This window comes from Corythoichthys intestinalis, chromosome 12 (genome assembly GCF_030265065.1).
Source record: "Corythoichthys intestinalis isolate RoL2023-P3 chromosome 12, ASM3026506v1, whole genome shotgun sequence".
NCBI lineage: Eukaryota > Metazoa > Chordata > Actinopteri > Syngnathiformes > Syngnathidae > Corythoichthys > Corythoichthys intestinalis.
Window position 1 is genome coordinate 52,392,407 of NC_080406.1, and position 13,417 is coordinate 52,405,823.

Consider the following 13,417-nt stretch of genomic DNA (forward strand, 5'->3'; position numbering starts at 1 on the left):
AAATCGAGCAGAAATTGCATAGTTTCACCAAGGTATTACTCTCAGTCGGATAACTGGCCATTGCCATTTCACACTACACAGAGTTATATGACATGAGTCACAAATGATCCCGGACCAGGTTATTGAAAGCCCCTGCGACTCCCTTTTGCGGAGGATGTCATCCATTAACGGTGCCTTGCTGGTTCAGGAGCCTCCTCCTCTTCTTCAAATGTCAAAGCTAATACCAGTAGCATTTTATTAAACAAATTTAATACATAAATTAAAATGCTAACGATGGACTACGTTAGCCTATTTGGTTGACCAACGTTACTAACAGTTACGTATGGTGACGTTTAAGATAGAATCCCGTTTAGTATACTCGCTCAAAAGCCGCTCAGAAAGCGCTCAGTAGGCGCTGGAGGCAGCGCTTTTTTCTGGAAAAAAGCGCAAAGTGTGAAAACTAGAGGTGGGAATCTTTGGGCACCTAACGATTCGATTACGAATATCATTCAAGGCTCCAATTCGATTATAAATCGATTATTGACGCTTTTAATTTTTTGTGCACTAGTTCCAAAATTGTTCAAAAATCCTCTCAGGCTAAACAAACTACTATTTCAGTATCAAGTTAACCGTTAAAAACAGTAAATAAAATACTCGAGTCCCCATCCTGTACCGGCAGCTTTAAAGAGCATACGACAGGAGAACAAAAGTCTTAAATGGCATTATTATGTGAATTAGAATCATATTTTGAGACAATTCGACTATCTACAACAATTTAGCAAAGCGCAGATGACGAGAAATTAGTCTTTTAATCTGCCGGTTAGCCACGCCTACCATTATAGGGCTTTAGCGTCCCCATCAGGTGGATGACGTCAGCGGTAGACTGGGCTCATCAGTTTTACTATTCAGCCCATTGAGGGGGAATTATTCAGAACAAGGAAAACGCGACGAAGAGAGCCGCAAAATGTCATTGTTTCAGTCGCTCTACTCCAATATTTTTACAGGATATTCTTTTTATCCAAGTATTTTCCCCCAATAGCTATATTATAAATGGCTTGAGAAGGACCAGTCAGCCCGTCGAGGGGGAACTATTCACAACAAGGAAAACGCGCCGAAGAGAGCTGCAAAATGTCATTGTTTCTGTCTCTTTACTTCAATATTTTTACAGGATATTCTTTTTATGCAAGTATTTCCCCCAATTGCTAAATAAATGGCATGGTCATGACAAATAACAGTCTTGTGCTAAATGGAATATGAAATAATAAAAATGCATTTATTCAGGACGACATGGCAAAATTACTCTATAATGGTCAAAACTGTCGACTTCACCTTTACTGTCGCACCTCCCAAACGATATTTTATGACACCTAAATCGGACATATGTCATTTCCCTTCCACGGCTCCGGAGAATGTAAACAAACCAAAAGGCGTGACAGCTAGCTGACATGCTAACCCGAACCGAGTGATGTTTCAAAGTCTTCGAAGCGGAAAATCACACATAACTAGCCTGGATTATTTGACATGACGACTGGGCTGTCGATTGTCTTCGCGGATCGGCAAACCGCCCGGCGGAGAGCAATTTACAATTCGTTCCCCGGAGGAGGGTGGCTGCAGTTGTTGTGCAGCTAACGTGCTGCTAATGTGCATGAGGAGAGCTTTTTACATGCCTATCAATGAAGTAGTCCTTTATTTACAGAAAGTTTGTAGTGTTTACTTTGTAATAGCTGTATTAATATTTGACATCATACTAAACAAGATGTTTACTCACTTCCTCGTAAGTCCAATGGTCCCACAGTAGTCGGGCTTGTTTAGGCCAATATCCACGGTGAATGGGAACCTTTTGAAACTCCAAAAAGGCGCATACGCCTCTCCCTCATACAGAATGATTTTTCTGCAGCCGTTTGGCTGGCGTGATGCGAAAAATAAACGTATTAATCCGCAAAATCAGCTGAATCCTTCGTCCTCATACACAACAGTACGCTGTATAGTGAAAAGGACGCCTTCTACTGTACACCTCACAGCGCCCTCCTCCTCAATGCAAGACAGAAGCCGGAAGTCACTAATTTTCATGGCGCAGGATTAAAAAAACTAAATAAATATAGAGATCACTTACACACAGATCCAAGCGGTCCATAGCATAAAATACCGCGTGTATTATGAAATAAACATGCTTTTTTGTGTCACATGCACTTTAAACTACATTCAGTTAATTTGATGTTGTGAATCAACCGTTAAAGTTGTTAAAATTGCTCCCGTTATTCCATGATTTCCCTTCTGTCTACTTTCGACGTGTAAGTTTTAAAACTGTTTCATCATATAAAGATAGATTCAAGTCAAGATTTTGCCGATTATTATTACCGTAATTTCCCTAATATAAGGCGCACCCGTGTATAATGCGCACCCCAAATTTACTTGTAAAATCTAGGGAAAATTATTGTACCCGTTTATAACGTGCACCCTAATTTTAGCACCAATAAATAGAAGAATACAAGAAAACAGAGCTTGTGTACAGATACAGAGATGTCATTTTACTGACTGGTGAAACACAGCTCAAGCATAGCACATTGGTAGTTCAAAACATTAACGTGAACTGACAATATTTACGGTAATAATATGATTTGACAACTTCTCCAACTTACCAGAATCTAGGAGAAAACAAAACAGATGTGACTTTTCTTATAAAGGCTGCTGTATAACTTGCTCGTTTCCTCATGATGAATAAATGTTTCTTCCATGGATTGATACGGTAAAATGAAAGTGAGAACGTAAGTCGGAAATCCGTGAGAGCTCATAGCTGTCAGCACGACACTAGTAACAAAAGGAACTATAGTTATTTGGGTTTGAGTTTCCCGAGGGACCGATATAGTTGACGGACACAGGAAGTGTGTGTCCTTACAATTGTTATAGTCCGAATTGCGGAGCTGCAATAAACGTCGACTCAAATGAGTTCAAGAAACTAAATTCTGTGCTTTATGAAGAGTGAAAAAAAGCAGAATTTAACACAGACGAAATCATTTGGCTGATTAGAGCAGGGGTGGGCAAACTATTCCACAAAGGGCCGCTGTGGGTGCGGGTTTTTGCTGCAACCTATCAAGAGGACACCTTTTCACCAATCTGGTGTGTTATCAGTGCAATCAGTTGATTGCAGTCAGGTGCTTCTTGTTTCCAATGAAACCTCATTGGTTAAAAGCTCTGTGCTGGATCAGTTGGAACAAAGACCAGGACCCACTGCGGCCCTCGAGGACCGGTTTGCCCACCCCTGGATTAGAGTGAAGTATTACCGAAACAAAACGGTGACGTCACGTACCGTAATGGTTGGCAACGGGTGGCCGCATACGTTTCTTCAACACAACGTGGCCGTGTCAATGAAAAAAATCGGTTTATATATATATGTAATACATATATATTTCTGTCTCCATCCATGTACCCGTTTATAATGCGCACCATGAGTTTACCAATTGATTTTGGGGAAAAAAAGTGCGCGTTATATTCGGGAAATTACGGTATTTTTTTTTTTTTTTTAGATAAAAAGTAATTAGGTTCGCTACAACAGAGCCTTCTAGAGAAGTCTACTGCTTTAAGATTCTGTCATTCTGTCAACTCTGTCATTCTCATCTAGTTCTTGGTATATGATCTAACACGGCCGTTGTCTGTCATTTCACATCTAGTTCTAGATATATGTGATATCTACCATAGCCGTATGTTGCCGTATGTTTGTAGCAACTAGCAACTGGGCGCTGTTTGTAGCGGCTGACGGCTGCAGTCAGGTATTTTTTTTTTTTTTTTTTTTAATCTAGCGGCATGAGTTGAACATGATGTTTACTCTCGGTCCGTTCCTCATTGCGTCCTGAAGACCGCGCTGACTGTGTTTTATTTCCGCTTTACTGACAGGTGTATAATTCAATAATCGGAATTTGGGTCTTTGTGAATTGTTCTCGAATCTTCCACGGCCGAATCGCGAATAATCTAAGAAATGGAAATTTCGCACACCTCTAGTGAACACGGCCTAATACTAAATAAACAATGCTATATGAGCAGATGTTTTGAGCATGCTTGCAGTAGGCAATACTACAGGCTAACAAGGTGATCTCCTGCTGCTTGTTATGGGAACTGAGTTTACATATACTACACAAAATCAAGTTCACACGCACAAACACAAACAAATTTATTTCAAGATTTAAAGTTTAAAAGAGTGGGTACTTAATTGACGATATATGTCACTATGTGTGTCACTAATGCTTGTCATTATTAAATGCTTCATTGAGTGAGTCACCTCAAATCCGCTCCAGCCACTCAATTACACACACTGAGTTGCCACAGCAACTGTTTAACAAGTTAAACGATGATTGACGCATGTGGCGCAATGAAGGTCGAGTTTCAAGCAAGATCAAAGCATAACCATCTGTCAATCATAGTTTACTTTAATAAACAACTCCAGTTCATTTTCTGACGAACAAAGAGCAGGGAGAGCGTGGGAAGGAGGGAGAGTAGGACAACGTGATTGGCTCGGGACAGCTCATCTGTATCTATTTATTTTTTAATTGAAAAAATATCCGCGATGGACTGAGGGCGCCAAGTATGAAGCGCAAAGTTGCGAGGGATCACTATACATTCTATAACATCTTTTCTCCCTGAAACTGAAATCTCTGAAACTATATGTAAGGTTTACTGCACAATAAGCAGAACACTATCCTTTAATATTATGTAAAGTAACAATATTAAATACAATTCAAGTTTGAGAGCGCTACCTTTGAAATTCCCTGGCCTGTCGCTATTAGCGTTGTCTTGTTGTGTTTGCCAGAGTGTAGAAGGCTAGCTACTAGGCCTGAACGATATTGGAAAAAACTATTGTTGCGATTTTTTTTAGGTTTGCAATATATTGCGATATTATATTGCGAAATCTTTTTTAAAGAAATTTTCACTAAATGACTTGAATAGCTGTTTGGAAATACTTTACATAACACACCGTGACCACAGTGTATTCATATAATACCGTTTAATTTGTGAATGATGAAGATTTCTGTATGAAGGTATCCAGGAAGTCATGTCTGCACAAAATAGATCATTTATTGAATACAATATTTTACACTTCAACAGCAGCAAATACATTAAATGATAAATAAAAGAGCAGGTGCATTAGTCCCCTAAGTTTTTGACAAAATATAACAATAAATAAAAACTTCTGTAAAATAACAACAAAGTTGTCAACGTATTTGAACAAAAATATTAAATATGACAAATAAAAGAGTTGTTCACAAACTATAACAATAAATAAAAACCTCAGTAAAACAACTAAGTTGTCAACATATTTAAACAAAAATATTAAATATGACAAAAGAGTTCACAAACTATAACAATAAATAAAAACCTCAGTTAAACAACAAAGTTGTCAACATATTTGAACTTAAATATTAAATCTGACTAATAAAAGTGCAAGTGCATTAGTCCCCTGAGTTGTTTACACAAAATATAACAATATAAAACTGCAAAACGGCAACAAAGTTGTAAAAATACTTCAACAAAAATATTAAGTATCAAAACTTTATGTGCAGCTGTACTATATATAGTTATTTGAAAAATACGGTTTACAATAAATTTAAATATAAAAGAAACAAACTCAATTGAACTTGTAAATAATTGAACTGAATAACTGCAAATAACTGTGATGAATAACAGAACCATTTTAACTCCCAAATTTCCTGCCTTCCTGATAGCTGTCACATGAATAAAAAGAAGAAAAGACATTCCTTCAGCTGTGTTATGTATTTGTCTGCATATCGTCCACCTTCCTTGCTCAGCAATTCTCAACTGGGTCTCATAGGTTTTTGGCAAAGACTATTAGTTTATCCACTATAGCAGGCTTGAGACAAGAACGTTGGCACGTAACAATGTTCCCACCTGTGCTAAAAAGCCTCTGATGGGGAGCTCGTAGCAGGAATGCATAGATACCTGCGTTTTAAATGGTCCCACATGTTTGACAGATTACTTCTTGTTGAGGCAACCATGGCGAGGCACTGTCGACAGGGCTGTTTTTTGTCCCTTATAGTCTTGTTCTTGCCAAAATACTTCCAAAACTCCTTTTGGATAGTCTTCCTTGCTCCTCCAACGTGTTGATTGCTTGCTTTCACTTTGAGAACGGGCCCTCCTCCCTCCGCTCTGCTGTTCGGCCCCTCCTCCCTCCACTCCGCTGTTGCAGGGGGAGGGGGAGGAGCCGATGACTTGCTGGAGGGAAAGAAAAGCTGTGCGCTTTTTTTCCCTCTCCTTCCTCAAAACAAACGTTTGTGGATTTAAAAAAATGAAATTAAAAAACTATCGCACGTCCTTGCGATGGGACTATTGCACATGCGCACATCGCGATGGCGATGTTTAAACGATATATCATTCAGGCCTACTAGCTACGGCCCGCAGTTCTTGCCAACAACGCCCCCTGCTTTAACGAGTAATCAGATGAAGCTTTGTCATCTGCCAACTGCGTCCCTTGCTTTCATTAAGAGCATGATCCGCCCACCTTGCCAATCATCACGCTTGCGACGGCGTCGCCACCCCCTTCCGGTCTGCTCTTTCCGGGCAGACAGGGAGGCAGCTGATGTGTGACACAATCAGACAACTCGCGCTTTATTCAACCAAATTTTAGTAATGCGCCCCTTCACATGCTCAGTCACGGTAACGGTGTTGCAAAGATGGGAAAAGTAACTCATTAATTACTCACTACTGAAAAAAAAAAGAACGTCATTAGAAACGCTGTTGTACTCTAACATTGTTATTAACAACTCTGCTGTCTATACTAGTACATATATTTTTTAATTATTTTCATGCGCTTATGCTCTTAATTTTGTTGTTGGTGTATATTTAAAATTTCCCAAATTTGTTAAATTCAGGCATCAACAGTTTTAAGTCAATTGGTGAAATGTCCCAATACTATGTTCTTGAGAGATTGCCTACACTGATTTGAAGGATTTTGGCCAATGTTATCTGACACGTTTGGACCATGCATCAAAGTTTGATATGTGCCTGCATGTGAAAATCAACAAATGTTTCCCCCTCAGGCCTTTGTCAATAAAGTGAAGACCACTGAACTCCCGCAGCTGGAGAAGAGATTGGCGAGCTCCAACACGCAGCTGTGTTCTCTCATCGACTTTGTCTCGCTCTCTTCGGCCGACATGGAGCTCAACAGAAACACCATCCAGTGGCTCAGACGCCTGCCCACCATCTTTGAGGAACACGACCAGATCGTCTCAGAAAAGACAACACAATATCAGAACAGCCTCGAGGTTAATCCTTCCTTTTGTTTAGATAGGGTTGTAGTGGACCAAACATGCACAAGGACACTGGTGTTTCAACTCGGGACAAAAATTCAATTTAATAAAGTCACAAATATAGTTTTACAAAATTTCTGGGGCCCAATTTAAAAGAGATTAACTTAACAAAAACTGACCTCCAGACAATTTTATCTGTGGCCGTTTAAATATAGAGGGACTCACCTAAATGACCACATGAGGGAGGTATGATAGCAAATAAACCCAACATTACTAACTTCATTGGATAACAACAAATTGCAACATTTCATACATTAACACCAAACAATAATTCAACTAATGTGCATATAAATCATTGCTTCTCAATTATTTTCTGTTATGCACCAAGTCAATGCATCAATTTGCTTGTATTAAAAAAAAAGTCACATCAGAACTGTAAAAATACACTCAAGGCATTTTTTGACCATTCGGTGCTGAAAAATGAAATTGAATAAAATCAATAAAAAATAATTAATTCAAACTGTTTAGCAACATTAACTCATGAGGACAATGGTTGCTTTGCTCTGAGCAACTTGGTATGACACCTTATATGATGCTAACGGTGCTCGCTGGTTTACTGATTTAACACTAACAAAGCGGGATGATTGTTGGCAATATTTGGCATGTTTTCGCTGGAAAAAAAAAATCAAGCAGCTTATCAATGTGATTGAAGGGTAATGTTTTTAAGTTACTTCTTAAATGATTTGGTTTCCTACTGTCCACTGCAAACATTTTTAGACATGGTAAACATACTGGTCTTTCCTCGTCTCCCACTGCAAACGCTTTGTCACAGTTCCTCATCATAGCTCTTCATATTGCCAGTGCTCTTTGCTGTGTGCTCATGTTTGGTTCAAAAATACTGCGCACACTTTGAAAATGAGAGCGCCACTGCCATCAGTGAGTGGATGTGCAATTAAAATTTATTGGAGTACAGTAAAAAAAAAGTATGTTCCCCGAGATCACATGCCCCACCCCCGGCATTGCTCTGGCCCCACTATTTGAGAAGTACAGATTTAAATTAACAATGTAAAAATTACCCAAACAGTCAGATACTCAAATTAACTACGTACTTAAAAATCCCCCCTTCCATGTGGTAGGTGCCAGGTCTTAGGTTACCTCAAATCAGAATCAAATAAATGTTCAGACAAATATTAACTACAGTATGCACCCTTCAGGAAATATATGTCCAAATGAACCAATTCCTGAAGGTTAACGCAAAACTTTTAATAAATTAATTATTTGCTATAAATTTAAGCAACACTTTGTGGTGGTGGCAGATGTACGCTGCTGGCCAAAAGTATTGGCACCCCTGCAATTCTGTCAGATAATGCTCGATTTGTCCTAGAAATTGATTGCAATTACAAATGCTTTGGTAGTATGTAATATCTTCATTTATTTTGCTTGCAATGGAAAAAAACACAAAAGAGAATGGAAAAAAATTAAATCATTATCACTTTACACGAAACTAAAAAAAAAAACGGCCGGACAAAAGTATTGGCACCCTACGCCTAATACTTGGTAGCACAACCTTTAGATGAAATAACTGCGAACAGCTGCTTCCGGTATCCATCAATGAGTTTCTTACAATGCTCTGCTGGAATTTTAGACCATTCTCCTTTGGCCAACTGCTCCAGGTCACTGAGATTTGAAGGGTGACTTCTCCAAACTGCCATTTTCAGATCTCGCCACAGGTTTCTATGGGATTCAGGTCTGGACTCATTGCTGGCCACTTTAGAAGTCTCCAGTGCCTCAAACCATTTTCTAGTGCTTTTTGAAGTGTGTTTTGGGTCATTGTCCTGCTGGAAGACCCATGACCTCTGAGGGAGACCCAGCTTTCTCACACTGGGCCCTACATTATGTTGCAAAATTTGTTGGTAGTCTTCAGACTTCATAATGCCATGCACACGGTCAAGCAGTTCAGTGCCAGAGGCAACAAAAGCAACCCCACAACATCAGCGAACTTCTGCCATGTTTGACTGTGGAGACCGTGTTCTTTCTTTGAAGGCCTCGTTTTTTTCCTTGTAAACTATATGTTGATGCATTTCCCAAAAAGCTCTACTTTTGTCTCAAATTCTTCCAAAACGTTTTTGGCTTTCTCAGGTTAGTTTTGGCAAACTCCAGCCTGGCTTTTTTATGTGTCTGGGTCAGAAGTAGGGTCTTCCTGGGTATCCAACCATAGGGTCCCTTTTCATTCAGACGCCAACGGATAGTTCAGGTTGACACTGTTGTACCCTTGGACTGCAGGACAGCTTGAACTTGGTATTCAAGGTTCTTTATCCACCATCCGTACAATCGTTCGTTGAAATCCCTCGTCAATTTTTCTTTTCCGTCCACATTTAAGGAGGTTAGCCACAGTGCCATGGGCTTTATACATATTGATGACACTTCGCATGGTAGACACAGGAACATTCAGGTCTTTGGAGATGGACTTGTAGCCTTGAAATTGACCATGCTTCTTCACAGTTTGGTTCTCATGTCCTCAGACAGTTCTTTTGTCTTCTTTGCTCAATGCTCAATGTATTACACACAGGACGGAGGTTGAGTCAACTTTAATCCATTTTAACTGGCTGCAAACTTATTTTGTTATTGCCACCACCTCTTATGTGCCACAGGTAAACAACAGGTGCTGTTAATTACACAAATTAGAGAAGCATCACATGATTTTTCAAAGGGTGCCAATACTTTTGTCCGGCCCATTTTTGGAGTTTTGTGTAAAATGATAATGATTTTTTTCCCCATTCTCTTTTAGGTTTTTTCATTGCAAGCAAAACAAATGAAGATATTACTACCAAAGCATTTGTAATTGTAATCATTTTCTGGGAGAAATTGAGCATTATCTGACAGAATTGCAGGGGTGCCAATACTTTTGGCCAGCAGTGTATGCTCCACTATCATATTTGATAAAATAGAAATGCTTTCTATCATGAAATTTAACATTTTACATCAATGTTAATAATCTAAATAAATATTTAATGTTGATAATTAATTTTGAATAATGAACTGGTTAATTTTTAAATTGTCCCTCATTCTAATATTTTTTAATAAACTATGTCATTTGAAAAAAAAAAAAATGTTTTATGTGAACAATTTAATCATTAGAATGAATATTGGTCCTTTCATTCTAATTAATTACCGTAACCGATTATTTAACACAATTAGAAAAAAAAAATAGATTTGTATTTTGTATTCTTTTTGAAGCAGTAATTTGACAATATAAGTAAGAACATAAAATTGGTCAATAATTCAGTTCAAATTTATTAGACAACTTATTTACAAAAAAAAAAAAAAAACATTTTTCTTATTTTTGCATTTAGAATACTATAAAAATACATTGACTAATATTTTTTAATGCACAACATAATCGAAAGTACATGAAAATACCCAAATGTCATTGTTCTAAATGTGCTGTGTATCTAATTTGATCCTTCCAGATAATCCGCGAGCACTTTGAGGAGGAATTGGAGAATTATAGCGTCCAAGTGGAGGAGTTTACGTCCTTCGGCGACCTAGAAGATCTCGGCAAATACCTCAAAAAGGCTCAGGCTCTCAATTCCAAATTGGAGGCTGCTATTGAAAGGGTAATACACTTTGACTATTTAAAGCTTTTGAGGCTGTCACAGGAGATTTTTTTTTTTGTCAGGCATTTTATACATGCATTCATTTTTCTTCCGTTTCACATATCCTCACAAGGGTTGCGGGGGTGTTGATCCTATCACAGCTAACTGTGGGCCATAGGCAGGATACACCCTGCCAATGTGTTCAAAAATAAACCCCCAACAAAACGGGAATTTCACACAAAACGGTACAACAGTCTGAAACAACATTAACTGCAAACGATTTTGTCTTTTAGTGGTCTGATTTTAAAACCATAGTCTGTTTATTTCGTGTCTACCATTCTCATTCTATCGTCGCACCCTAGCATCACAATTTTCATGGCGTGAAATGCATCACAAATGTGTTTTTGTGTCAGCGCACGAACCGCTCCGTGTGTTTTGAATTTGGTTGACTGTTTCCTTAAAGGAATCCATGGATAGAAAGACATGTAATTCTTAAAAGATAAATGTTAGTATGAGTTATGATAATTTGATATTGAAACCCCTCTTAATGTTTTTGTTTCAATAAAGTTTGTAAAAGTATTTTAAGTGATAGGTCGCCATTCTTGTTACGTCGCAGTGCGTGACGTCACTGGTCCCGTTGCCAAAATTCCAGGGTGTCACTCGTTAGCTTTCCCAACATGTCGTTAGTTCTACCCTTCCTATTTGAACCAGATCTGAAAAGTGAAGAGCAGGACAGCACTGTCGGTCGTTCACAAGACGAGCTTCAGGGAAAAATGCGTGCAGCAAATACCTGATAAGACAAAACTTGGGCAAAACTGGTGATGCGAGAGAGTGTTGTTGGGAAGTGGGAACTCTGGTTGGGAGCCAGAGTGTATGCTGTTTGGAACTCCGGTTTTATTAGCAGATATTCAAGGTAAACATATTGCGTTTTCAAACTTATATAATTATGTAGATTGTTAGCATCCAGAGCTGTCATGTGCTTTACATACAGTGCAGGCCAAAGAGCACACCTTGTGTAATCCATGTCTTGTACATTGTAACGCTTGGTAGCAAGGATACGTGTATAAAAGTACCAAATAGGGGAGAAGCTTCCACTTATGCACAATTATTCACAAAAAATAATATTTCCACCTTGACCACGCTTCACTCGGGAGCTCAGCAGTACGCAAACACGCGTTCCCTGACGAACTCCAACATTGTTGTGAGGTCCACGTCAGAGTCACTGTCGTCACTGTAGCGTGCCATAGTGCTTTAATTATTTAGTATGATTTGGGGAAAACTCCCACGAAGAATAGTCAGCATAAAAGATAGCAATAATAATCCAAATCCGCGTTTTTTACTCACTCGAAGATACAGGAATTAGACCGATCCCATAGTAAAGTCGAAGCCGCGATCAGGCCGTCGCTTTCACAAAATAGACTGATCCAAAAAGCCGCTGTGGGACCGACGAATCAAAAAAATGGACAGATCCAAAACCAATATTGCAGACGCGGTGTGACCGTTGGATCCAGAAAATAGACGGATCCCTTACTTGAATTTGAATTTATTTATTGTCATTGTCATCATCATCATCATCATCATCATCATCATCATCATCAACATTAAAATCAATGTCACAAAAAAGGAAAGAGAAAAGAAAGAAGGAAATCATCGCGTATGTTGTTTATCCAACGAAGACGAGAATAGACATGACAAAGGAGACGGGAAAAAAGCAGAAGCTTATCAGGACCCATCCCCACTTGACTGAGGATCCAGGAAAAATGTTCGGGCGCCAGTTGTAACGCGTGGTGGGTAGGATACGTGCATACAGGGACCAAAAAAGGGGGAGAAGCTTCCACTTATATACATTTATTCACTAAAAATAATAACTCCACCTTGACCACTCACTTCACTCCCCTTGTTTCCATTTGACTGGAAATTGCATCCAAAAGCAGCACATCGTGGCATTTTACTTCGCGAGTTTAGGCAGCAATAAGCAATTGTTCAACACGCTACACATTTGGAAAGATCCCAATGACGTCATCACTGCGAGCCCGCAAACCATGGCGCCAACTAACGGTCAAAATATGGACTAAATATTATAAAATATTGCCATTGATTTAACATTTTATGTGTTTCTAACTACATATTTTAGTACAAGAGAACAATTGTGGTTTATTAGAGCCTACATGTATTTAAGTTAGGGGATCACTTTAAAGGAATCCATGGATAGAAAGACATGTAATTCTTAAAAGATGAATGTTAGTACGAGTTATAATGATTTGATAATAAAACCCCTCTTAATTTTTTCGTTTTCATAAAATTAGTAAAATTTTAAACTAAAAAAATTAACGAGTAGGTCGCCATTGTTGTTGACGTCGCAGGGCGGTGACGTCACATGGACACGCTGCCGGACTTCCACAGTGTCACTCTTTAACTACTTAAACATGTCGTCAGTTCTGCCCTTTCAATTTGAACCCAAGTGGAAGACTCCCCTGCAAGTTTGCTGCACTTCTTCATAACAAGTGTGAGTCAACCTTCCACTGAGCAAACCACTTTCTCCTTCCGTCAGCTAGGTAGGTCAGTAGTTAAAGGAAACAAAATAAA

At 38.8% G+C, this 13,417-nt stretch overlaps 1 protein-coding gene across 2 annotated transcripts in view; it reads left to right on the forward strand.

Moving 5' to 3' along the window:
* The window catches only part of dnah7 (dynein, axonemal, heavy chain 7), a 213,468-nt gene that overhangs the window by 28,279 nt on the left and 171,772 nt on the right, over nucleotides 1–13,417 (forward strand). For both annotated transcript variants that reach the window (XM_057852777.1, XM_057852775.1), the window contains exons 15-16: nucleotides 7,026–7,250; nucleotides 10,706–10,852. In XM_057852777.1, the coding sequence (XP_057708760.1) occupies nucleotides 7,026–7,250; nucleotides 10,706–10,852 (372 nt within the window). The remainder of the gene's footprint in view (nucleotides 1–7,025; nucleotides 7,251–10,705; nucleotides 10,853–13,417) is intronic.